Source organism: Leucoraja erinacea, chromosome 27 (genome assembly GCF_028641065.1).
Source record: "Leucoraja erinacea ecotype New England chromosome 27, Leri_hhj_1, whole genome shotgun sequence".
NCBI lineage: Eukaryota > Metazoa > Chordata > Chondrichthyes > Rajiformes > Rajidae > Leucoraja > Leucoraja erinaceus.
The window spans coordinates 13,531,123-13,557,976 of NC_073403.1; the positions used below are offsets into that span (position 1 = coordinate 13,531,123).

Below are 26,854 nucleotides of genomic sequence, written 5' to 3' on the forward strand. Positions count from 1 at the left end.
TTATAGAAACTTACAAAATTCTTAAGGGGTTGGACAGGCTAGATGCAGGAAGATTGTTCCCGATGTTGGGGAAGTCCAGGACAAGGGGTCACAGTTTAAGGATAAGGGGGAAATCTTTTAGGACCGAGATGAGGAAAACATTTTTCACACAGAGAGTGGTGAGTCTCTGGAATTCTCTGACACAGAAGGTAGTTGAGGCCAGTTCATTGACTATATTTAAGAGGGAGTTAGATGTGGCCCTTGTGGCTAAAGGGATCAGGGGGTATGGAGAGAAGGCAGGTACAGGATACTGAGTTGGATGATCAGCCATGATCATATTGAATGGCGTTGCAGGCTCGAATGGCCGAATGGCCTACTCCTGCACCTATTTTCTATGTTTCTATGCAAGTGGCTATGGGTCAAGGTGCACATGGATTAGCAGTACTGAGGATGTGATGCCCAACGCCAACACCTAACTCACCAATCCGCCATAACTAATTTTGTGCATGGATGTTGGCTGCTGTAGTGAGGAACCTGCATTCACACCACCAAGATTGGACAGGAGCCAAAACAAAAACAAACAAAATCTGTTGTTGAAATGAATCATAGCCTCCAGGTCTCCAGGCTTTAAATGGTTAACTACAGCTCTCGTCAAGGACTTGCACCAACAGGTTACGGGATTCTTGCTGCTTGAATAGTGATTTGTGAATTTTCCACAGTGGGCATAGGTAATAATATGTGAATCACTAGATATTGTTAATAGAGCAGCTTCAGTAGTTTAGTGTTGTTCATCTTCAGCATCTTTGCTGCTTGAGTAACTTTCTTTAGCTTACTCTTTCACTCCCAATCCACCTGCATGTTTCACAATTCCCTCCAGAAAGCATGGGTTGCATGGGAAGCAAAGGTTGGTACCAGACCCAAGGTCAGTGCTGCTCAGTAACTAATTATGGTAGTGTGGCGGTCCCTGGGGGGGTAGGTAGGCCACTCCTTGGATCATCCCCCTCGCCGATTGAGGGACAGGGGTATTGGTCTGCCACGGGGTTTCCAGATGACCCTGGGTTTAGTGCTCTCGAGGTGTGTGTGTGGTGTACTCTCGCTGTAGGGATTAAAAGACTACTGTTTGACTACTGGCGTCTGGCCTTTTCCTGACCTCGGTCAGGCCGCTACAGTAGACTGTATTTGTAGCTCATCCAGTAGCTTTCCCTCCACTCATTGTTCATTGTGGAATTATGGTGGCTCGAAACAGCATTCTGCAGTTGCCTGTGGCCTCCCAGGCTTCTCCTGGGAAAGTTTATTTCACCAGAAGCTCTCATTTGGGATTATTATTACATTAATGCTAATTCATAGTAAAATAACACAAATGGGATAATCTCAGAGACTCCATGATAGGTGAACCTTCGGGGTCAGAATGTGTACTCCATTTCATCCAATTAGAAACCCAGTTGGGTAGATTCTGCATCGGCATGGTTTCAAGTGATTCTTAATCATTTCATTGATGCGTCAAACAAGTGTGAAGACAACATTCTCTCCCATCTTTGGAAGGGCGAAGGGCATGGAATGATCCCTATTTACCAACCACAAAAGAGTAAAGAGAGTGGTCAAGATATCGGGAAGAACCTGAAGTAACATTTATGATCGAGACAGATTGAAATTTAAGAATGATCAGACTAGAAGCCACTGCAAGTGATTTAATTAAAGTTCATTTTTTCACAAATGGATTGTGTTAGCAAGGCCTACATTTATTCCTGACGATAAGCCATCTTCTTAAACAGCTGATGGCAGTGGGGGTGGCAGTTCTAGGATTTAGACCCAGCAGCGATCAAGGATTAATGATAGATTTTGAAATCAGTATGGCGATCTGAAGGTGGTGGTTGTTCCCAGGTGCTTGCTTTAGGAGGTACAACCAGGGAAGTGGGAAATATTTCATAGCAGTTCATCTTATCCATGAACCTGACCAAATGACTTTTAAACATTGTAATTGTACCTGCCTCTATAGATTCCTCTGGCAGCTCCTTCATACACCCACCACTTTCTGTGCAAAAAAACTCCACCCCGGGTTCCCTTTAAATCTTGCCGTTCTCAGCTTAAACCTATGCACTTTTGTTTTAACTCGTTTACCTTGGGAATAGGATTTTGACCACACCTTATCTTGAACGCTCAACCTTGTTTCATTAGGCACAACTTTATCAGAAATCTGCCAAACTTTTTCAAAACGCCTATCTTGATTTTGCCATTTGAAGTTGTAATGTTTGATTCACCTGCAATGAATGAACTTCAACTGTTCAATAAATGGTTGTAAACTATTTTATGTAAATATTGTGAATCAGTTGACTTGGAAATGTAATGCCACTGAATGTCAAGTATAAGAGATCAAACACTCCCTTGTTAAAAATGCAATTGCTTGACACTAAGCCACAACTGTAAATTGAGACTGATCAATTCATGTTGTCAAAGCGTTGCCAATATTGACTGCTTTGTTTTCAGAGGTTGAGTGGAATTATATAATCATTAGCCCACTTATGACCCCCCATAATGGAAGTTAAGCTCTTTGATGAAGCCGTGTAGAAGGTTGAGCCTGTGGCATTGATTTAAGATACTGCTGAAATTATGTTGTGGGCCTGGAATTATCGACTTCCAATAGTTGTGCAAAGTATGACTCCAACCATTGGCATCTACCCCTTGATGCCCACTGACCTGAGATTTACTAGGACTCATTGATGCTACACTTGGTAAAATGTTCCCTTGATGTCACCCATGATACGACACGATAAAACTTTATTTATCCCCAGAGAGGAATTGGGCCTGCTGACAGTCACAGCACACAAGGTACACAAAAACGTGAAACTTGACATCCCAACTCGGCATCAGTAAGCAGGTTATTGGAGAGGAAGTGCTGTGCTTTAATGCAACAACACTTTCCATCAACTTGCTGGTGGAGAATAGACTGATTGGGCAGTAATTAGTTGCTTCGATTTGTCCAATTTTCCATATCGTTAGCTGGCTGCTGGAGATTCCATGTAACAAATGCTGGATGTGTTAAATCAAAATTCCCTCTGCTTCATGCCCTGCAAAACCTCGGGTAGGAAAGAGTAGCCAGTCTTTATAACTCTTTGCTTGTGCTGCTGCAATGGGGTGAGCTAACTGCCACCAGTGCCAGTGCTGACAACGAGACAAGAAAGAGGTATAGATAATGGACATCCCCTTGCTAGCTTGGTTTACCATTTTGATTTTGATTGTAACAATGCCATGGTCGTGAAATGTATGACGTGTTCCCATTTTGTCCCCTCAGTCTGGGAAGCTATGCAGCACTGCAGGGTGAGTTTTACTGCAAGCCTCACTTTCAACAACTGTTCAAAAGCAAGGGGAATTACGACGAGGGCTTTGGCCGGAAACAGCACAAGGAACAATGGCAGCAGAAGACGGCTGAGAGTGGCTCCAAGTAACCACTGTAGCATTGCTGGGGGATGGAGCAGGTGGCTAGCAGCTAACCAAGCGGGAAGCACTGGCACCTCGCCTCTCTTTAACTAGGGGCACAGCAGCTGCAATTCGTTAATTTGCTTTAAATAGCGTGTAATTTAGGGGCCATTGCTAACAAGAGGGAAGGATTGCTGTTGTTATTGTGGGTAGCGACATCATAAAAAAGGTCATGGGGAGGTAGTTACACAAACAACCAGCGTATGTCTGGGTTTATAGCACCCATCCAGGAGTATCTAAGCCTGTCCATGGACAACGGCAGGCCACAGGCCGAGGCATGCTCTGTTCATTGAAATTCCTGGTATTAACAATTATTCCATCTATTTAATAACGGAGGAAAATTGAAATGAAAGTAAAACTGGAACAGGGTCGCCAGAATTCCCCGTCCTGATAACTTGTACGATGGACTACACGTGGCTTGTACATAACTGTAGTGCTACCACACTTTAACCAGAGCAATTCTTCCCTCATTACACATTGCTATGTCTTTGGAATGATAGCCCACCCCAGTGGGAACAGTTTGCAACTGCACAGAATACTCTCAACGATATATCTTTAAAAAGGACGGTATGATGGAGCATGATATGCCAGATATTACAACTGTGCTTTATAGAAAAGACACAGTGCCAGTTACGCATCAGTTGTGACTGAATTATCTGCTAAAGGATTCATAATCATAGTGCATCACCTGTACCCCTTGCTACATTGTACACTTCCCTCATTATCCAGAAGCCTACAACCCAACATAACTATCCAGATCACTTCTCTGGAGCAGTTCCTTCTAGAGATAGAGCAGATCTGCAAGTGATTTCAACTTGGTGCCTTGAGCATTTTGTAGTCAGACACATTACTCAGCAAATTGGACTGTAGTTCCACTGCAGACCCTTGCCTCATGCACCTTTCTCTTCTCACACACATACCCCCAACCTGTAGCGGTTTCAGAGAACATGCACCCCAGCTGGGAAGAGAGCCCTGTTACAGTGACCAGTTACCCTCCCCCACGAGTTATTGTCTACCTTGTCTCCCATCCTGGTAGATGTCCGTGCTCTGCTAACCACTAGTTGCCATGATGCAGGTCACTGCTGCCACAAGTAAGAACTTAATTGTCCTGCTTTGGTACACATGACAATAGAACACTTTTGACTCTTGCTGCTCCATCTACCCACTGCATACTATGACTCAGCTCTGGAATGAAACATTTATCTTTATACAGAAAGCAGACCTTCCCCATCACCACCCCCCACCTCCTCCTCTCTATCTCTACCACCCATTTCCATTTAATTGCTGGTTGAATAACCAAGGATTTTAATCAGTCTGAAGAAGGGGTTTGACCAGAAACGTCCCCAATTCTTCTCTCCAGAGATGCTGCCTGTCCCGCTGAGTTACTCCAGCATTTTGTGTCTACCAAGGATTTTAATTGTCAGATTTAGTGATGTCTGTGTCATTTTCCCCAGCTTGGACTGTTTTTATAAAGCGAACATGTGTCTGAAGTGCGTGGGATTTCAGTTGTGTTAATTATCACAATGTGATATCCTGAACCACAGGCTCAGCAGATGGAATGCATTTTTTCCAACTTAAACTGTGCTTCAGTAATGAGTTACATATGAAGAATAATATTTTGGTACTTAAATGTTTACTGTTTGTGAACCATTGCATTTTACATTACAGTTAATAAGTCATAGATCATTTCTGGGTTTCATTAAAAAAAAAAATCACTGGTCTTTTATAAATAGTTGCTATGTGGCCAAGATTAGTAAACCATTTGAAAAATGCTCACGTTACTCTTCCCCAAACTAAAGATTGAAATGACTACTACTGAAGCCAAAGGACAGTGTGCTAGACCTGGACCAATGTCACTGTGATTAACAGATGTCCTACCCTTCATGCATTCAGCAAAATGGTGACAGTGTAGCACTCATTAACACTGCCTCACTGTTCCAAGGAATCAGGATCCATCCTGATCACAGGTGCTGTGTGCAAAGTTTGCAAGTTTCCTCTAGTTCTCGTGCATATCCCACAGATGTGATGGTACATTAATTAATTATACTATATTCCCACTTTGTCTAGGTTTAAGACAAAACAAGAATCAAAGGTGAGAGCATACATTGCACAGACAAATGAGGAGAGGGGGAATGGGGCCGATGGGATTTGTTTCCATGGCAGTTGGCCTGGACTAAATGACCTCCTCCTCTAATCAAAACAAGATCTCAATCATTCTCCAGTTCAGCAGCAGGCAAGACAATCAACACTTTTGCCCTTCATAGACGTGGCCTAGGAACCGGCCCAGATGACTTACACACTTCCATTTTCGTGGAAGTCTAGTGGCCCTTGCACTCTCATCCACCTACCCGCCCCTTTCCCATAACTTCAATTTGCCGTCTATTTTGTGATACGTTGCAATTCGAATGCCTGGGTATATGCAGTGTAGATGGCATTAATGGATTGCTGGAAGCAATAAGGCAGCAGCTGGAATGAGTCACGGTCCAAAACAATGGCAAGGTCACGTAGACATTATCATCCACTATTTTCATCTACAGCTTGCAGATGAAGTCAGCTTTGTATGTGAAAATTCACTTTTTGCCTGTGAACCAAGGACAATGACAATTTCCACACTGGCTTAGCATTATGCCCATTTCCAAATCTTTAGGCCATACTTGTGGATGAAGTGCACTTCATCGACAGCAACAAACAAATTAAGGCTATAGCTATATTTCAACCACTTTTAAACGGGAGTGCGGGGCATTCCATATTCATGTTGTTCAGCTTCCCTTATTCATGATTTCATGAGGATCGTACCAAAGGGAGATACTTGATTTCAGAGCTCAGGTTGAAAAACAATCAAATCCCCACAGGATTTCTACTTCGAACCCATTTTCATCTCAGAAAATGGGGTGGATTAATTGCCTTTTTGAGGCTGGTGTGTTCTGCATTCCCATCACCTGACCTAAGTTCTTAAAACTCGCAGTTCTACTTTCATTGGACCGAAGTGATCCTGTTGCACCTCACAACGCCATCATTGATGTGCAGTCACATCTACTATCATCCATAAGGAAGTGACTATACAACCAGAGCCTTAAAAGTTCTTCCATACCACAACTTCTCCATGAAATAAATAGAAAATGCTGGACACACTCCTAATCAGACAGCATCTGTGGAAAGAGAACACGGAATTTTTAGTTGACATCAAAGACAATTGCTGTGCAGAATGGCAATCAAACACTCAATATCCACTACTCCTCACCTCCAAACCATCGCTGATTATGTGTATTCTGTGCAGCTGCGAGCTAAACACTCTCAGGTAAAACAATAGGGAGATAACAGGTGGTCATTCAGCCCCAGACCCGTTCGGCCATTGTGACATTATGGCTAGTTTGTATAATAACTCAAATTTTCCTGTCTTCTCTATATTCCCTGAATGCTCTTAAGGTAATTGAAATATTATGATCTCAGGCTTGAAAATGTCAATGCCCCTTCATTTATGTCCCTTTTGTGGTGCTGAACTCCATCACTTCTTCTGCAAACATCTTTGCCTGATTTTACTCTTAACTGGCCTGTTACTAATTTTAAAGTTTACACGCTTGTTCTAGCTTCCCCACCAGATTTTCTCCCCACCCAATAAAATACTCACCCTAAACACAAACTACTCTCACCAACTTGATGAGAAATGAAGTGTTTTTGCAGATTAAGATCAATGCAACCTTGAAACTGAGGTTTTTAAGTGTGATGTTATTTTGAAGAAAATCTTTACTGCATGCGTAAATCTGTGATCAGCATTTCGGGACTTGGTGGTATATGATGTTTCCCCAAAGTGAAAAATGTTGAGTGCTGTTTTGTAATGGTTGCATGAATTTATTATATTGGTGGTTCTTGTTGTTTAGACACTTTGTTCTCAACAATGGGATAAGTGGGTCAGGATCCCCCACTAACTACCCAGTTATATTGGATCTAATCAATATTGAAATTGGAAATTATTAAATACAATAACCGCAGCTACACAGCTCATTTACAGATATGCTGGCCTTTGCCTAGTACATCGCATAAATGAAATGCTAAGATAGAGTAATAATCTCCAAACCCTCATGGTTGGGGCCACAGAGTTGCCAAGATGGTACAGAAAACTTGCACAATGATCAATACTGCATGTTGATGTTAAACAAGGAAGGGATGGGGCTTGGCTTGATGGCCAAAACAACCTGCAAGATGATTGTATTACATACTTACTTAAGAACAGCCACAATGAACTGAGGCTCTTGATTTATGTGCAGTTGCAGTTAACCCTTTCAGGAGGAGGGAAAGATGAGAAAATACAATCATTTTCAGGTATTTGCTGATCGCACAATATTCGATCATGGTCAGAAAGAAACAAGCAATTTACTCCAGGACTTAGGTTTCAGACTGCAGTGATCTGGGGATTACTTACCAAACAACTTATGAAACAACCCTACATTATATACTTTGAATGTGAAGGCCTATTGCATTTGGCCTGCACCAAGTATTAGTGGGCCACCATACACTGCATATTGAACTAATTCCACGTGATATACGGGTCTAAGTTTGTAGTACGCATTGCACACATTACTGTGAATTATCATATATTAGAGACACAAAATGTGATTAGAGACTGTAGTTTACAATCAGAGTCTGAACACATCTTGCTCTGTACATCAGTTATATATGGTTGTCACAATCACCTCTTTTACTTGCAAATGTTTTGTTCTAACTTAATACATTTACATGTAAAACAATTCACTGCCTTTTTGGTCACTCTGTATTTCACAAACTGTCCTGAAGGAAGCTGTCACTGGCAGGTTACTGCATTTACAATATTTTTTACACAGTAGATATGCCCCCAATATACATGCCTTATAAATATTGTATGTTTGTATCTTTTTTACTGTTTGTATATCTCTGATCACGACTGTTAAAAGTGCTGCTTTGAATCTGTGAATGCACCTCTGCTTTACAAATGTTAGAGTTTTAACATTAAAATATCCATTGTGTAACTCTGTGTGCAATATGCTACAAAATAAAGGGATGGGGGGGGCGGGGCAGTGGGAAAAAGGTAAGACTCTCCACACTTTCCTTGATATCTTTAATGTTCATTAGATGGTATCAATGTTCATAGAAAGCTCAGTTGCCCAGAATATATATTTCCATTTTTGGTTCATTAGAGACTAATATGAGATTTCAGAAGTGGTTGATTGTACTGATCCATTAATTAAACATACTATATCAGAAACAGTGCTTAGTAAGTATTGGTTCCATGGCAGTAGAGAGACACACAAAGTAGGAACATTTAAAACAGAGTCCATTCAACCCCTGATCTGCCATTCCTTTGAATTATGAATGATTGGCAACCTCATCTAGCTAAATTAGTCCATAATCATTACCAATTTAAAGAATGCTAAATCTGTATCTTTTTTAGGAGATAATTCCATATTTATTTTTCTTTGTGAAGAATTCCCTTGTAATCCTCATCATATTAGGAAATAGATTTAATTTACTAACTATTAGTTTATTATTTTTAACATTGTGTTTATATTACTCCATTACTTCCTATACTCAAAGCATTTTACACCAAAACCATTTAAGCCAGGTCATAAATTTTTATTCTGAATAATTTGTGTGTCGAATACTTTGTGTGTCTTATACACAGAGGTGGAACTAACATTGGTATACCCAACAGCTTGGAAGCTGCTGCAACGCTATGATATAATGACCTTTGAAAATCAGTGGAGTAATCAATGGAAAAAGGACACCAAGTGCAAGGGTGCGACAGCATCTCTGGAGAACATGGATAGGCGATCCTTCAGGTCGGGACCCTCTGCAGACATAGTAATTCGAATTATGAATGGACCTGCTTCATCATCCAAAGACTGCACTCAAATAAACTATTAATCCTGACTTTGCCTGCTTCAGATGACAGTGGTAGCACAATGTTCAGAGGAAATAGAGATAAAAGAGACTGCAAATGCTGAAATTGGGTGCAAAAAAAACAAACTGTTGGAGGAACTCAGTGGGTCAAGCAATAACTGGAGGGAGAGGAACTGTTAACATTTCAGCTTGCGACTCTTCATCTGGGCTGAGAATGGAGAGGGAAGGTGGCCGGCGTAAAGAGAAGAGGTAGGTGAGACAGAGTCCTTGGGTGATATGTGGACCGGGGGGGGGAGATGAGGAATGGATGCAGGAAGGGTGGAGTTAGGAGGCAGAAGTGGAACAGATGAGAGAAAAAAGAGAAAAGATGAGAGCATCTGAAGAAGGGTCTTGACCCGAAACATCACCCATTCCTTCTCTCCAGAGATGCTGCCTGTGCCACTGAGTTACTCCAGCATTTTGTGTCTACCTTTGAGAGAAAAAAAAAGGCAGATTGAGCCAGATGGGGGGGGGGGGGGGGGGGGGGGGGGGGGAGTGAAGGTGAAAACAGGATGCAGGATGTCAAGTAGGAGCACAAAGGCTGCCAGCGCTAGAATCATAAACAGAAGTGATGTTGGGCACAATTTAAGAGAGGGAGATGGACAGATAAACGCAGAGAGGGGGGGGGGGCAGAGATCCAATGGGTGATTTTAGTGGATATGTAGGTGGATGGAACTAGGTGTGGAAAGGGTTAAAACAGAATGAAGGGGAGGCTGTATGGGAGGTCAAAGAATTAGGAAAGTAAGGGGTAAGGATTATCTTAAATTGGGAAGTCCAATTATAATATTGAGTCATAGACCTCTCACACATAAAATGAGATGTTCTTCTAGTTCACTTTTGGCCTCACTCTGGTAATGTAGAAGACCAAGGACAGACAGGTTGGTGTGTATATGGGAAGAGGGAGCTTAAATGGTATGCAACTGGGACCTGGTATGGCCATTAAAGAGCATAGGTGTTCTACAAACAGGTCGCCTAGTTTGCGCCTGGTCTCACCCAGTCCAGTCTCCTAGAAAAATGCAACTTCCTCATCCACACATAGGAATCCATCAAAGATAGACACAAAATCTTTTGAGTCTTGCTTTTAATTGTATGACTGACTTGGCCAGTGAAATTCCTCGTATGTTGCAAAACATACTTGGCGAATACAATCTGAATCTGATTCTGAAAATGCTGGAGTAACTCAGCGAGTCAGGCAGCATCTATAGAGAGAAGGAATAGGTGACGTTTTGGGTCGAGACCCTTCTTCAGACAGAAATAACATAGATAAGGTAAGAAAGGATGTGGGGGGGGGGGGGCTGTATGGGAGGTCAAAGAATTAGGAAAGTAAGGGGTAAGGATTATCTTAAATTGGGAAGTCCAATTATAATATTGAGTCATAGGCCTCTCACACATAAAATGAGTGCCTGCATTGCACCATATGAATAGTGAAATTACCTAAACTGATGCAATTCTTTGGATCTGATTAAAGAAGTGGACAGGAGAATTTCATGGATTGAAAATCTTAGCTTGCTGGATTTCTAAAATAAAAACAGAAAATGCTGTAAACACTCCACATATCAGGCAGCATCAATTGAAAGAGAATCATGTTATAATTCCCTTTAACTATTCTCTTAACACTTCTTGTAACACAGACTGATTCTGTAACTCCAACACCCTGGATTGAAAGAGGCTGAAGAAATTGGTATAAATTGCACTGGCATACAGCACGGAAACAAGCCTTTCGGCCCAACTTGCCCATGCTGCCCCATCTACAAGAGTCCCACTTGCCTGCGTTTAGTCCTCTAAATCTTTCCTATCCATGTACCTGTCCAAATGTATTTTAAATGTCATGGTAGCCAGCAAAACGACCTCATTTGGCAGCTGCTCGTTCCATATACCCACCACCCTTTGAAAAAGTTGTTCTTTAGCTTCCTATTATTTTACCCCTCTCGCCTTATTTTTCCCCTCTCACCAAAGGGATCTTCAGGAGCCATTGCATCAAATAGGTGCCGTTTCGGGTAGGGACCCTTCTTCAGACTGAAATGTCTGACCCGAAACCTCACAATCCATGTTCTCCACACATGCTGCCCGACAAGCTAAATTACTCCAGCACTTTAACGTCTACCCGCGTTGGTTCTTCATGTTCTCGAAAAAAAAAGACATCATATAGGGTCTCGACCCGAAACGTCGCCTGTTCTTTCGCTCCATAGATGCTGCCTCACCCGCTGAGTTTCTCCAGCCATTTTTGTCGACCTTCTTATATACTTTATGAACTAATGGAAGTTCAACAATATTGAATCCACTTCTTGTAGAACGACGGATGTTCTCCAAATTTGCTGCCTGATCTGCTGTGTTAGTCCAGCTTTTATGAAGGTGAACGGACACAAAAAGCTGGAGTAACTCAGCGGGACAGGCAAGGTCAGTCTGAAGAAGGGTCTCGACCCGAAACGTCACCCATTCCTTCTCTCCAGAGTTGCTGCCTGTCCCGCTGAGTTACTGCAGCATGTTGTGCCTATCTTCGGTGTAAACCAGCATCTGCAGATCCTTACTGCACACTTACGAATTCACTTATTGATTCTCAAAGCTGAAGTCCTCATCGCCCCCACAAGAGCGGCTGGTCCTCCAACAGATTCCACCATGGGCCGTTATGACACCGTTGCCATCTTCCTCACTTCTCCGCTTCCCTCTGCAAATTGGCTGAGGCAGCAACTGGCGTTAAAAGGGGGAAGAAACGAAGCGGTGGGTAAAGCGGGACCGGACACCCGGCGTCACCTGTTTCTTTTCACCAGATATACCGCCTGACCCGCGGAGTTACTCCAGCTCTTTTTGTCCATCTTCGGGTTTAAACCAGCACCTGCAGTTCCTTCGTCAAACCGCCCGCGTCAAGGAGAGAGGGGCGTCCGCGCGTGAGCGCACGCAGCGGGGCCGCGCACGTCAGAGTGAATGTCAGAGGCAAAGATCCTATAGCAGAGCTCTGCTAGAAGATCTTTGGTCAGAGGTGCGAGTCAAGGAGCAGCGGGGGCGCGCACGTTAAGGTGAAGCGGGGGCGCGCACGTTAAGGTGAAGCGGGGGCGCGCACATTAAGGTGAAGCGGGGGCGCGCACGCAGTGGCTGCTGAGAGCGGACAATTCCACAGGAATTCCACAGGATGCCGCCGCGCATGCGCACCAGGAAATCCCGACGGCTCCGGCCGCACGTTGGGGCGCACGCGTAGAGCGTCGCTGTGCAGGTTGGCGGCGCGGATTGGTGGGAGTCGTTTACTGAGATTCGGCGTTGGACGGATGATTGCTCGCCGTGCGGCCGTCTGCAGTCCGCCCGCACGGTTCTGGGGGCTGGGGCCCCTCTAACTCGAAGCCGCCATGGAGTCGCTGGGAGTTGCGCAGCGCCGGGGCTGAGTCTGCAGGAACTGTGGGGCGCGGGGCCCAGTGCCCCGGGATCTACCGGAGTCTGGAACGAGCAGAGCGCGGCCCTCGGCGGGACTCAGCCGCAAAGCCGAAGAGGGCCGCGAAGTACCGAAACCTGAAGCATTGAGAGCAGCACACATTAATGCAGGTATGTGGAGAACAGACGCCGTGTAGCGGAATGTGCGTGCGTTGACATGTTGAGCTGTTATTCACCAAAGTTAGCTGTCGATTACACTGGGATGTCCAAATGTTCGTCTGCGAGTTTTGGGTGTCACTTTGATGTATTGCCCATTCCCAGTTACCTTGAGAAAAGTTGGTGACGAGCATCGTTCTGGCAGCCTGCGGTCAGTGTTGAAGGTTGGGGAGTGAGTTCCTTGATTTTCACTCAGTTATGGCCCTAATATTTTATGGCGTGTGTTTTGGGGAAATGTCCAAGTGAGAGCTAAATCAGCCACCCTTGCCCTTCCGGATTGTGGATTTCGGAGGGAATGGTACCCAGTGGTTGGAAGTTTATCAACTAACTTGTTTAAGAAAGGTGAGAAAGGTAAAATGGGGAACTATAACCTCAGTCTGTTGTCAATAACAGGAGAGATACTAGAAGTGACTATTAAGCAATGAGTAACAGGGCACTTATTAAATAAGACCAGGATTGAGTAGAATCAACACAGATTTATTACTGAAAAATCACACTTAATCTTACTTTTTTTTAGGTTGTTTAAACAATAAACCATTGTAAAGAAGGAACTGGTGTATTTGGACTTACCAGGTATCTTGAATAAGATGCTGTGTGAGATTATTAAACAACATTGGAACATGTGATTGGGGGTAATATAATAAGGATAAATTAATAGATAGAAACCAGTAGGAAAAAATAGGTCAGTTCTTAGGATGGGAGGCAATGACCTTTGGGGTACTGCAAGGATCGGATCTTGTATACCAGTTGTTCACAATCACTGTCAATGGTTTGTATGAAGATGTCAAGTGTATTATTTTAAAGTATGTTTATGATCCCATGGTCAGTGACATTGTGGGCTGTGAGGAGGATTCATAGAGAAAAAACAGACAACAAGGATATTAAAGACACCAAGGGATTAAGGAGATCAAGGTCATGGCTAATGGAATATAATGAGGAAAAGTGTAATGTTATCCAATTTGATCAAAATTATAGAAAGATGCCGATTTTTAAATTATGGCTGATGGGTGTTGATGTTCGATGGGACCTGTGTTGCACATAAATCTCTAAAAGTCAAAATACAGGTGCAACATACAATGAAGACGGTTGACCTTTGTTGCAAGTGTTTTTGAATATAAGGGTAACAACTCTGTATAATTGGTGCGGGAAGTTTTGTTGAGACCGTATGTGAACGGTTATGTGCAACATCTGGACCAATATACTGGTAAAGATTGACCAGGTTGATTACTGGTATAGTGGGTTTGTTGTATCAAGACATATGTGGGCTGGGCCAATACACGAGTTAAGAACGTGGTGTGGCAATTGAAACATACAAAGGTTCTTAAGGGATTTGATAGGGTAGACATGGTTTTGATGGTTCCCTGGCTAGGAAGAAAATCCCTGTAGTCAATGGGGATGTTGCATTTTTTCAAGGAGGCTTTGAGTACATTCTTGAATCTTTTCTGTAATTCAGCTGTTAATCTTCTCCCATGACACAGCTCGGGCTCAACTGTTGGTTTTGGGAGTTTGGTGTCAGACATGCATATAGCATCATCTGCTTAATGGTGCCGACTGAGTGTCATTTGGGCCTCAGTGCTTTGGGATAATTTTGGTTAATAGGGTGCTGATTTTGGTTAATTTATCTTTAATCGCACCATTCGTTCAGTTGGTAAAAGGCTGTGCCTACACTAAGATGACAACTTGTATTATCCCAGGTCGTGCTATGAATCATTATTGTCATACAGTGGGGCAATGTTGATAGAGTATGCTTCATTTAATGAGTTGACTAATTTAGAATTTGGCATCAATGTGCACAAACACAAATGTAATCTGTGCAGCTGGGAGGTTGATGTGACCTTGGTTTTGGAGTATAAGATGAATAGTTTCTCATATGATGAGATACAGCAATGCTGTGAGAAAAAAGTACCAAAGATGGATGCAAAACGCTAAAGTAACTCAGCGGGACAAGCAGCATCTCTGGATAGTAGGAATGGGTGATATTTTGAGTCTACACCATACACAATGTGTTGGGACAGTTACACAGCCTAGCTTGACAACGATCTGTTGCAGACCCAATGGTTAAGGCCTCAACATGCATGCTTTGAAGTAAACTAATTCATGTGAACAGCTGAATTTGAGGAGGGTGCTCCACAATTCCACCCAGTTGACAGTGAAAAGGCCATTTTTTACTAATCCTGGCATTTTGCTTGGAGTTGTTGTGTTGATGAGAATCATATCCACTTTGTCTAGATGGATAGAAACCACACTGAAATTCATGGAGGAGATCTTTGACCACTGGTAGAAAGCATCTGCGGAACACCCTCGCAATGACATTGCAGGCAGTGAGCTAAGAGTTTACTCTCATGTTGCCGCATTGCATTTCTTGCCTTTCCTGAAATGGGCAAATGGGCATGTTTATGGCATCTACAGTACATCCACCTCTTCCCTGATGGGGAAGCTGAGATCACAATTGCTCTTTGCTGAGCCTTAAAACTTCAGCTAGGATACTGTCTGGTTCAGAGGCCTTGCTTTTTAATTAACTTGTCAGGAATGGAGGTTAGGTTGGTCCAAATAGGTTGTTGTGGAATGGTCTTAAGGGTACTTGCATGAAGGATAGAATTGCAGTTTGGAAGGTCATCAAAATATTCCTTCCTTTGAACATTGATTGTCTTTCTATCATGGAAAAGTTCACCTCCGCTCTTGATTCTCTGTGGGGAGTTGTCATGGGTGTTTGGGTTGCAGATGACCAATGAACAAAACTGAACGAACTGCATTCTTTCCACTTGCCATCTGTTGGCTTTAGTTGACTGGTTTTCTGCTGGACATCGGTCTTCATGTGTTTGTTGAGCTGTTATTTTTTTTCTTTGAGGCATGGTGAAACGTCCAAATAAGTAGTGTCTTGTATTTTGAGTTAATTGGTTGCTGGATCCTGTACCAATTCTTGTTCAACCAGTCTGGACAGAGATGCCAGTCACTTCATGGATGTTAATTATTGGGACTTAAATGTAGTCCATGTGCAGTGGGATCTCTGGGTTCTATTGGCTGGGAGTTGAGAAGGAGTCTTTGAAACATTGTCCTAGAGCTATCTTTGTAGAGAATAAAAGAGCTAAGAAATTGATTTTCTTTAGCAACTTTTCTGTTGCTGTTTTGGGACCCGGTTGCTGGGGGTAACATAGCAGACTTAGTGGTGATCATTGCAACAGTTATTAGCACATGTTGTATGTGCGTGAAGCAGAACAATAGCTGTAGCTTCCAGGATTGCAACGTGTGCTGATGGTGGTTGGTTCCGAGGTTATAATGTACTGAAGGTTCATGAGCCATTCACAAATTCCACCTGTTTTGTAGCTGAGACCTCTTGATTAGCTTATTCTTTATGGTGAAGCCATGAAAACAGCATTTATTTTTCTTTAAGTTTGCCTTCGCAGAAGAAGGTAGGTATGCTTGCTCCTTTTTTGAGTTAACCATCTCTTGCCTATCATATCTTACTACGGGCAGCAATGCCATTGTATTGAGTTCCTTATCAATGACGTTAGAGCAATGTTCAGGTTTGTATATTAGGGTTCATTAGGGTTCTGACATTCCAGGTCCCAAACATCATATTGATGTGTGGACGTTGTCTGTGTATGATTTCTTTTTACCTGGCACAGCCATTACACGCACCTACCACATGGATTTGACAGGGGGAGGCCTTGATCTCGAGGAATCTTAGATGACAGAAAACCAGACTGATGCATGGATGTTAATGCGCACACATTGGTGGACCTTCTCCTTGAGTATACTGCACTCCAGTCTGCCTTTATTTCAGAAATCGAGAGGCCTGCATTAACCAGACAGATGTTCAAATCTCATCAAAACAGCTGTGACATTTAAATTCAATGAATTAAACAATCTGGATCTAAAAAAAAATCTGCTTCGTCGTGACCCATGAAACTACCTAATTTTTCTTGAATACCATCTTGCTCCTTATGCCCTTGAAGAGAAATGACCTGCCAAGTGTATTGTGCCTGGACCTAGATAACTTGGTCTAAATTCAGCGTTGTGATTGAATTAGAATAGTCTGAAAATGTCTGGCATCCTGCTGCATCATCAAAAATGCTGGTTTGCCTATACCACTATCTCTTCTAGGGTAGTTTGGGATGACAAGAAAAGGCAGGTTTTATCACTGATGCCGTAAATCTGGGAAAATGAATAAGATTATTAATTATTTAAGATTATCTCAAACTTGATACTTTAAGCACAAACTCAGATTGACAACTGGCAGCATCCGAAGCACTGAATTTGGACTTGCAAAAAGATTACTCCCAGTCAAGTTCACCACGTAAATCACCCCATGACAACCTGGGATACTGGCATTTGATTTGAGAGGCATTTGGACAGACATGTGAACAGGCAGGGAATGGAGGTTATGTAGACCACTTGCAGGCAGATGAGATTAATTTAACTTGGCATTTTGGTCAGCACATATTATGGACTGATGGGCCTGACGCTGCCCTGTGCAATAATCGATGAATGGTATACAGTACATTGGAATAAATGCAAGTCATTACAAAATCATTGCTTCACTTGGAAAGACTGGTTTCCTGGATAGTGGGAAGGAAAAGTATGAAAATACATGTTATACATCACTTGCTGTTGCAGGAGGAAGCGCTGTCATAAGATTGGCGGGAAGGGAAGAGTGGACCATAGAATCGCAAAGCGAATGGTCCTTAAGAAATGTTGAATGGGGTGGAGATGGGGAAGGTGGAATTTCTTTGAAGGGGCTGAAATTGAAGAGAATTATATATTGAATAGAGAATGGCCAGCTGGAATATGATGACTGGGATACTTGATCCTTGTTCTGTCTCAGAGGGTAAGAACAGAGACATGTGAAAAAACAGGACTGGAGGAGAAAGGATCGAGGCAAGGAAGAAATAAGTGGGATAAGAGTGGCTGAAACATTGAGATTGTCAAGGTGATAGAAGCAGGCTGTGTGAGGCTGCAACACTCAGGCTGGAAGCTGTGGCAAGAGGTTTCCTGAAGAAATGAGGTCCATAACTGGGTGACCATACCTGATAATAGCTATTGTCATGATTCAAAGGAGCTGTGAAGAGATGTCTGTCAGCTGATATTTGGTCTCTACTAAATATAGGTAATTCACCAGATGATGATAGCACCACCCTTAATGACAATATCAGGGTTAGTTCGAGAGTGGAATGTTGCAAGTTCAGAAGGAGGTGGGTTAGAGCTTGACTATCAGTGTGTTTCTGGCATTTCTGTTTGTAGGAAAAGCCCACACTGGGCCGAAGAGCTTGTTTCCACACTGTACCTCTAGACTAAACTAAACCAGAAAGGTTGACTGTATTTCTCTTTACAAATGCGGCCTGACATGCTGAGTATTTCTGTCACCTTTGTCAAGACAATCTAATTGTTTTGGTCATTGTGACTAGTGTTAGTTTACTTTTATTTCCAATTCATTAAAGGGCCTGTCCCACTATACGAGTTTACCCAAGAGCTCTCCCGAGTTTAAAAAAAAATCAAACTCGTGGTAAGTACGTATAATGTACGTAGCGGGTACGTCGGAGCTCGGGACGTCTCTTAGTGGCTCGTAACGCTAACGGCAGGTCCTCGGGAAACGCGGTAAGGTCGTGAAGACTCGTGAAGATTTGTTGAAAAATGTTCACGAGAGCCTGGAGTACCTACGAACAGCTATTACCGTAATTCTCCGAGTTTGAATCAGGGGAAACTCGGGAGAACTCTTGAATTACCTCAGGTACACAAAAATGCTGGAGAAACTCAGCGGGTGCAGCAGCATCTATGGAGTGAAGGAAATGGGTAACGTTTCGGGCCGAAACCCTGAAGAAGGGTTTCGGCCCGAAACGTTACCTATCTCCTTCGCTCCATAGATGCTGCTGCACCCGCTGAGTTTCTCCAGCATTTTTGTGTACCTTCGATTTTCCAGCATCTGCAGTTTCTTCTTGAACACTCTTGAATTACCTCGTACAGTGGGACAGGCCCTTAAATTAGTAATTTCCCCAACTGCTATGGTGGTATTTAAACTTTTATTTTCAGACCGCTATTTAATACCATTACTACCTTTAATACCATTCCTGGAACAATCCTACTTCTGAACTTTTGACTGGAGAGAATGTCATTAATGGCATGGATTGGGGCTAGCATACTGTCCTTCAGTAGCTCCAACAAGCATAGCCATGTTCCTTTGTGCTGATTATGGCACCAGCCAGTGATGAGTCAACACCATTAACTTCAATTTTACCAGGCTCTATGCCAAAATCAATCAAATGCAGCATTGGCTCACTTCTAATTTCACTCTTCCATGTTACCAGCTTCAGCCACTCGTTTGTTACATGGTTTGAATTCACGTGGTGCTGAGCAAGATTTTGGCTCAATAGTATTGTTAATCAGCCACCTTTATTTTTGAGTGCCAATTTATGAGATCATACCTGACTACTTTGGATTTTTCCTTTTTATGGGCAGAGGATAACATTGAGAAATTCTCTGCTTGGGGAAGATGCTAGATTTGTAGCCGTACAGGGACAGCCTAGACGAGATGCAACACATTTTTACCACAGCCTTTATATTGTCTGAGTCCTTAATCTTTTCTAGAAATCCACTGTTCCCCAGTAGGATTTGTGTACACATTTAGTAATAGGATTGTGTCATTAATTTACAAAACTCCAGATTTCTGACCACATGTGCATTTAAATGTTTGAATGATGAGAAAATGAAATTCTACATTTACAGAGTTAATGCCGAAAGTAAGCTAATGTAGGGTTCATCAAGCGAGTAGCTGTACAACATCTCATAAGCTATTCATGTATGCTGACCTAGTGTAGAATATTTTGTTATTCAAATACAAGTAAACTGAACTCTTATAAAAGCGCTATTGTATAGGACAGGTAATAAATCCTCCTAATGATTTGCAGACTAATAATTTGCATCCAATATATACCACAATATTAATGTGTGTGTACAGGACCTGCCAAATGACACCACTGCACAGTATGTAGTTGGATATATTGATGGATTTATAAGCAGGTAGGACAGCACAGAATGTACCGATGTTCTGACAAATACAGGTATAGCGTTGGTACTAATTTCACAGAACTAATGCAAAATACATGAGGATATACAGTTATTGAAATGACATGTTAATCAAAGGTATTATTGTAGGCATTTTGAGCTACCACAGTTTATACTCTGGCAGATTGATGCATTAATTGCTCAAAGGCTTACATGCAATGAGACAAGTAAAATGAATTAGTTGGGCATATTTCAGTCCTTGTGTAGAAATGGCTTTGTACATGGATTTTTGCATAGTTTACTAACATAGATGAATAAAGCCAGTGTAAACATTGGCAGGAAATACTATACTAGTGTTGATAATGGGATATAATAATGTAGAGAATGCTGAAAGTACTAAGATAAAACAGCTCTTGTAGATTTCCACAGTGGCCTCAGAACTGTATTGGTTCAGCCTTGTGATATACTATTGTCTACATGTACAGCCACTGTAGAATATATGGTAAAATCAGTTGGCAACATAGCAAGACTTTCAGAAGCAAAGTCTGGGGAAGGGTTCCAATCTGAAATATCACTAATCCTTTTTGGATAATGCTGTCTGACCTGCTAAGTTACTCCAGCATTTTGTGTCTATTTTCAGAAGGAAAGGTCTGATGGCTTTTTGTGTTAATGTAAGATTGGAGTATACTCGGGTCAAATGCCCTGTTTTCATGCTGTATCACTATGTGACTTCGTTGGTTTGGCAATAGGTGGGTAAAGTAGTTGGAAAGTAGGGGATTGAGGAAAGGATCTGTGGAATGAAAGTACTGAAGATAAATTGAGAAGGAGTGTGCCCACTGGAGTGGGAGTGAGAGATCATGCACCATCGGAGAATGAGGCTTTAATCTGCAGCTTTTGAAGAGGTAAGATTTGATCTGTCTGCCTTTTACAACATTTGAGTAAGAGGAGCATTGCGATTAGGAAGTTGTGCACTGTATTGAGTCTGCAAGATCGGAGGGGAAGAGTAAAAAATAATTGGAGAAGAGTAAATTCTGTTTGAGTGGAGGCATTTGCCCAAAAATACTACTGGAAGAATTTAGCAGGTCAGGTATATCCGTGGAGTGAAATTGACAGACAACATTTTGCATTGGGATCCTTTCTCAGAAAACATCGTCAGTCATTTCCTCCCACTGGTGCTGCCTTGCCAGCAGAGTTCCTCTGGCAGTTTTATTTCGCTGAAGATTCTAGTAGCTGCAGTCTCTTATATCAGCAAAATACTGTTGATTGTATAAATCTGAAATTAAAATAAAACAGTGCTGGAAATACTGAGTAGATCAGATAGCATATGTGGTTAAACAAAACAGCATTTCTAAAAGATTAAGGAATCTTAAAGATTACCTGTTTTTGCCCATTTTAATGTTTGTTGTGATTTGGAGTTATGAATGGTAAATGGGGGACAGATATACTTCTGAAGACAGGGGGTTACAATGAAAACTGAAAGCTGCCAGTAGTAGCTTGTCTGAGAGGAGACGCAAAGCTTCCACGCTGCTAACTAAAATGACAGAATTAGCAATTTTTTTAATGTGATTCAATTATGAGTTAATTATGTATAACTATGAATCCAGTTTTATTTTGAGGTATTTGTGATCTTAATGACGAATCATGTTCGTCCTTCAATCGCCCTGTGAACCACGATGATTTTGTTGTGTCAGCCATTGAATGGAGTAATTGACGTAATCACGTTCTTGGGTCTGAAATGGATTAATATCACTAGCATGAATACAAAAAGCTACGATTAGCTACTAAACCTACCTGATCTCCCGGTTGCTACACACTCCCCCTCCCATTCTCACACTGACCTTTCTATCCTGGGCCTTCTCCATTGTCAGAGTGGAACATCACCTCGTATTTCACTTGGACAGCTTACACCCCAGAGGTATGAATATTGACTTCACTAACTTCAAGTAGCCCTTGTTTCCCTCCTCTCACCATCTCCTCTCCCTTCCACGTTCTCTGACATTTGATCTGTGTGCTTTGTTATCACCTTCTCCGAACTAACAATGATCTATTCAACATTTACCTTGATCTTCATTCTCTTTGACCTGTTTTCACACCTTACACATCCTTATCTTTGCACCTATCTCTCCCCTGGCATCAGTCTGAAGAAGGGTCCCAACCCGAAATGTCACCTATTCGTTCTCCCCAGAGATGCTGCTTATCCCGCTGAGTTACTCCAGCATTTTGTGTACACGATACGATTTGATAAACTTTATTCATCCCCGGAGGGAAATTGGTCTGCCAACAGTTACAACACACAAGGTGCACAAAATGTTGAAATTAAAAGTGGAAAAAAAAAAGAAACGGACAAGCGACTGTTGGATGGCTGCTGTGTGCACAGCGCCTAAAACGGAATGAATGAACAAACAAATGAACGCAGGCTTATCCCCTGGGCAGAGGATTCTAAAACGACAGTGCTCCTCCACATCAGGTCCCTCTTTGTACTCCCACCGTCCCTCATGGTGGTCCCCCCACGCTGGGTCCTCCATTGTTCTTCACGACGGCCTCCCTACGCTGGATCTTCCATTGTTCTTCATGGCGGTCCCCCCACGCTGGGTCCTCCACTGTTTGTCACGGTGGTCCCCCCGCACTGGGTCCTCCATTATTCTTCACGGAGGGAGGTCCCCCCAGCACCTCTAGTTTAAATTCCATTTGGAATATTTTTGAGGACCAAGTAACCAAGAACCCCCAAACCGGGTCCCCATTTTCTTCCACCCCACCTCACGCTCCACCGCCACCTAGCCCCTGAGGCTCCCGTCGCTGCTGAGGCTGCCGCCGAGGCTCCCATCGCCGCTGCTGCTGAGGCTTGTTCAGCTCAGGCAGGCCTCACCACCGGGATTCTCCGCAGTTCCCTGGGAGGCTGGTGGGGCGAGTCAGGCCCACTGGGGCTATCTTGCAGCTATAGGCTGGTAATCAAATAAGAAACGTGGAATGCTTTGTGACCTAAGCTCAGCCAGGGCCAGGATGCTGATATCTAAATATGTCTGGGATGGTGAAGGGAAGAAACAGTTAGGGTAAATTAGGGTTCATTAATTGAGTGTCTACATCAGACAAGAACCCAGCTATAAAGCACCCACTGTAAAGTGTAGAAATATTCATTTTGAATTGCTAGTGTTATGAGTGAGATCACAACCATGCAATTACTTTCTGATTGCGCTATGAAAGAAGTAGTGAAGAAAAGGTGAACTGAACACCCTCTCTTTATGGCAATGTTGCACTTAACTACTTTGAAACCTACATATATGCTGCCTTTTGAAGGGCAGACTTTTGCATTCCAAAGTTAGGACTGATACCACATTTGCCAACCTAAAATTGCTTTTGCTTTGTACTGTTGCAATGATTTTGGTTCAAGCTACACTGGTCAAAATTAATTTGGAATAACACTGAAAAAATGATTTGCTGTTATATTTCTGGGACAATCTTTTTTAGACTGGCATGTCGAGGAGTCAACTAGGCTATTCTAAATTTGGTAGTATGCAATGAAAATTGATTAGTTATTCATCTTGTTGTGCAGTGCCATGTAGGAGAGAGTAACCATTATGGTACAAGACTTAATCATGTGCCCTCTACCTATAAAATTGGACTAATTGTAGGTGGGTGGGGGGGGGAGAAGTAAACTGGAAGAGGGGTGGTGAGGGACTTTCTTCAACCCCACACTCTGTCTGAAGAAGGGTCTTGACCCAAAACTATGTTCTCCAGAGATGCTGCCGTACCCAGCACTTTGTCCTTTGCTGTATTACCCAGCATCTTCAGTTCATTATTTATACTTCCTGTTCGGCTCACCTGTCAACAAGGAAGAGGGAAGCACATTTGTCATCCTCTAGTCATCCTCACTTGCGACAAACGGAAAGGTAAAAAACTCAGCCAGAATGCCAGCACTCTTCCTGCCCCTCCCACAGCAGCCTGGAATACATTTCATCCAGCTCCGTTGGTTTACCTTTTATGCCCACCAAAGCATTGGGTATCTCCTCTTTATTTTTGGAGATGTGTAATAGAATTTCACCACCTTTTTCACTGAGTTCCCCAACTACAAAGTTTGTTTCCTTTCTAAATTAAAAACATTTATTTAGGATCTTTCTGGCTTCATGCCGCTTGCTCCTGTTATAGAAACATAGAAATTAGGTGCAGGAGTAGGCCATTCGGCCCTTCGAGCCTGCACCGCCATTCAATATGATCATGGCTGATCATCCAACTCAGTATCCCGTACCTGCCTTCTCTCCATACCCCCTGATCCCCTTAGCCACAAGGGCCACATCTAACTCCCTCTTAAATATAGCCAATGAACTGGCCTCAACTACCCTCTGTGGCAGAGAGTTCCAGAGATTCACCACTCTCTGTGTGAAAAAAAGTTCTTCTCATCTCGGTTTTAAAGGATTTCCCCCTTATCCTTAAGCTGTGACCCCTTGTCCTGGACTTCCCCAACATCGGGAACAATCTTCCTGCATCTAGCCTGTCCAACCCCTTAAGAATTTTGTAAGTTTCTATAAGATCCCCTCTCAATCTCCTAAATTCTAGAGAGTATAAACCAAGTCTATCCAGTCTTTTTTCATAAGACAGTCCTGACATCGCAGGAATCAGTCTGGTGAACCTTCTCTGCACTCCCTCTATGGCAATAATGTCCTTCCTCAGATTTGGAGACCAAAACTGTACGCAATACTCCAGGTGTGGTCTCACCAAGACCCTCTGCAACTGCAGTAGAACCTCCCTGCTCCTATACTCAAATCCTTTTGCAATGAAAGCTAACATACCATTCGCTTTCTTTACTGCCTGCTGCACCTGCATGCCTACCTTCAATGACTGGTGTACCATGACACCCAGGTCTCGCTGCATCTCCCCCTTTCCCAATCGGCCACCATTTAGATAATAGTCTGCTTTCCCGTTTTTGTCACCAAAATGGATAACCTCACATTTATCCACATTATACTGCATCTGCCAAACATTTGCCCATTCACCCAGCCTATCCAAGTCACCTTGCAGTCTCCTAGCATCCTCCTCACAGCTAACACTGCCCCCCAGCTTAGTGTCATCTGCAAACTTGGAGATACTGCCTTCAATTCCCTCATCCAGATCATTAATATATATTGTAAATAGCTGGGGTCCCAGCACTGAGCCTTGCGGTACCCCACTAGTCACTGCCTGCCATTGTGAAAAGGACCCGTTTACTCCTACTCTTTGCTTCCTGTTTGCCAGCCAGATCTCTATCCACATCAATACTGAACCCCCAATGCCGTGTGCTTTAAGTTTGTATACTAATCTCTTATGTGGGACCTTGTCAAAAGCCTTCTGGAAGTCCAGATGCACCACATCCACTGGTTCTCCCCTATCCACGCTACTAGTTACATCCTCGAAAAATTCTATAAGATTCGTCAGACATGATTTACCTTTCGTAAATCCATGCTGACTTTGTCCAATGATTTCACCACTTTCCAAATGTGCTGCTGCTATCCCATCTTTAATAACTGACTCTAGCAGTTTCCCCACTACCGATGTTAGACTAACTGGTCTGTAATTCCCCATTTTCTCTCTCTCTCCCTTCTTAAAAAGTGGGGTTACGTTTGCTACCCGCCAATCCTCAGGAACTACTCCAGAATCTAAAGAGTTTTGAAAGATTATTACTAATGCATCCACTATTTCTGGAGCTACTTCCTTAAGTACTCTGGGATGCAGCCTATCTGGCCCTGGGGATTTATTGGCCTTTAATCCATTCAATTTACCCAACACTACTTCCCGGCTAACCTGGATTTCACTCAATTCCTCCAACTCCTTTGACCCGCGGTCCCCTGCTATTTCCGGCAAATTATTTATGTCTTCCTTAGTGAAGACGGAACCAAAGTAGTTATTCAATTGGTCCGCCATATCCTTGTTCCCCATGATCAACTCCCCTGTTTCTGACTGCAAGGGACCTACATTTGTTTTAACTAATCTCTTTCTTTTCACATATCTATAAAAACTTTTGCAGTCAGTTTTTATGTTCCCTGCCAGTTTTCTTTCATAATCTATTTTTCCTTTCCTAATTAAGCCCTTCGTCCTCCTCTGCTGATCTCTGAATTTCTCCCAGTCCTCTGGTATGCTGCTTTTTCTGGCTAATTTGTACGCATCATCCTTCGCTTTGATACTATCCCTGATTTCCCTTGTTATCCACGGATGTACTACCTTCCCTGATTTATTCTTTTGCCAAACTGGGATGAACAATTTTTGTAGTTCATCCATGCAGTCTTTAAATATCTTCCATTGCATATCCACCGTCAACCCTTTTAGAATTAATTGCCAGTCAATCTTGGCCAATTCACGTCTCATACCCTCAAAAGTTACCTTTCTTTAAGCTCAGAACCATTGTTTCTGAATTAACAATGTCACTCTCCATCCTAATGAAGAACTCAACCATATTATGGTCACTCTTGCCCAAGGGGGCACGTACAACAAGATTGCTAACTAACCCTTCCTCATTACTCAATACCCAGTCTAAAATAGCCTGCTCTCTCGTTGGTTCCTCTAATGGGCTTTACTCTTTCCCAAAGTTTTCTTTTTATCCTTCGTGAACGTAGTGCTAGCAGTTTTAAAGAATGGTTAAGGTGGATTAATCCCCACGGTCTGACCAAGTGTATCCTCGAACATTATGGGAAGCTAGGGCAGAAATTGGATCCCTGGCAGAGAGATTTGCATAGTCCAATTTTTTTCTATAGAAACAAAACTGAGTTTGAGTTGAGAAGGATACAAAGAGGCAGGTTAAGAGAGTGACCGTATGCATGGCAGATACAATATAATGTGGTATATATGTGAAGTAATAAAAGCGAGATTTACTTGAGTCAATTGATTGTGAAGTGTTGATGTACAAATGATCTGGATGACTGTACACTTATCACTGCAAGCAAAAGTG

The 26,854-nt window shown here is 42.7% G+C and overlaps 2 protein-coding genes across 2 annotated transcripts in view; both read left to right on the top strand.

Moving 5' to 3' along the window:
• Positions 1-8,456, top strand: part of limd2 (LIM domain containing 2) — a 38,910-nt gene extending 30,454 nt beyond the window's left edge. The window contains exon 3 of the mRNA XM_055657090.1: positions 3,269-8,456. Within this exon, the coding sequence (XP_055513065.1) occupies positions 3,269-3,422 (154 nt within the window). The 3' untranslated portion in view covers positions 3,423-8,456. The remainder of the gene's footprint in view (positions 1-3,268) is intronic.
• A 4,055-nt stretch (positions 8,457-12,511) lies between these two features.
• map3k3 (mitogen-activated protein kinase kinase kinase 3) overlaps positions 12,512-26,854 on the top strand; it is a 100,891-nt gene continuing 86,548 nt past the window's right edge. Inside the window, exon 1 of the mRNA XM_055657091.1 lies at positions 12,512-12,897. The gene's annotated coding sequence lies outside the window, so the exon portion shown is untranslated. The remainder of the gene's footprint in view (positions 12,898-26,854) is intronic.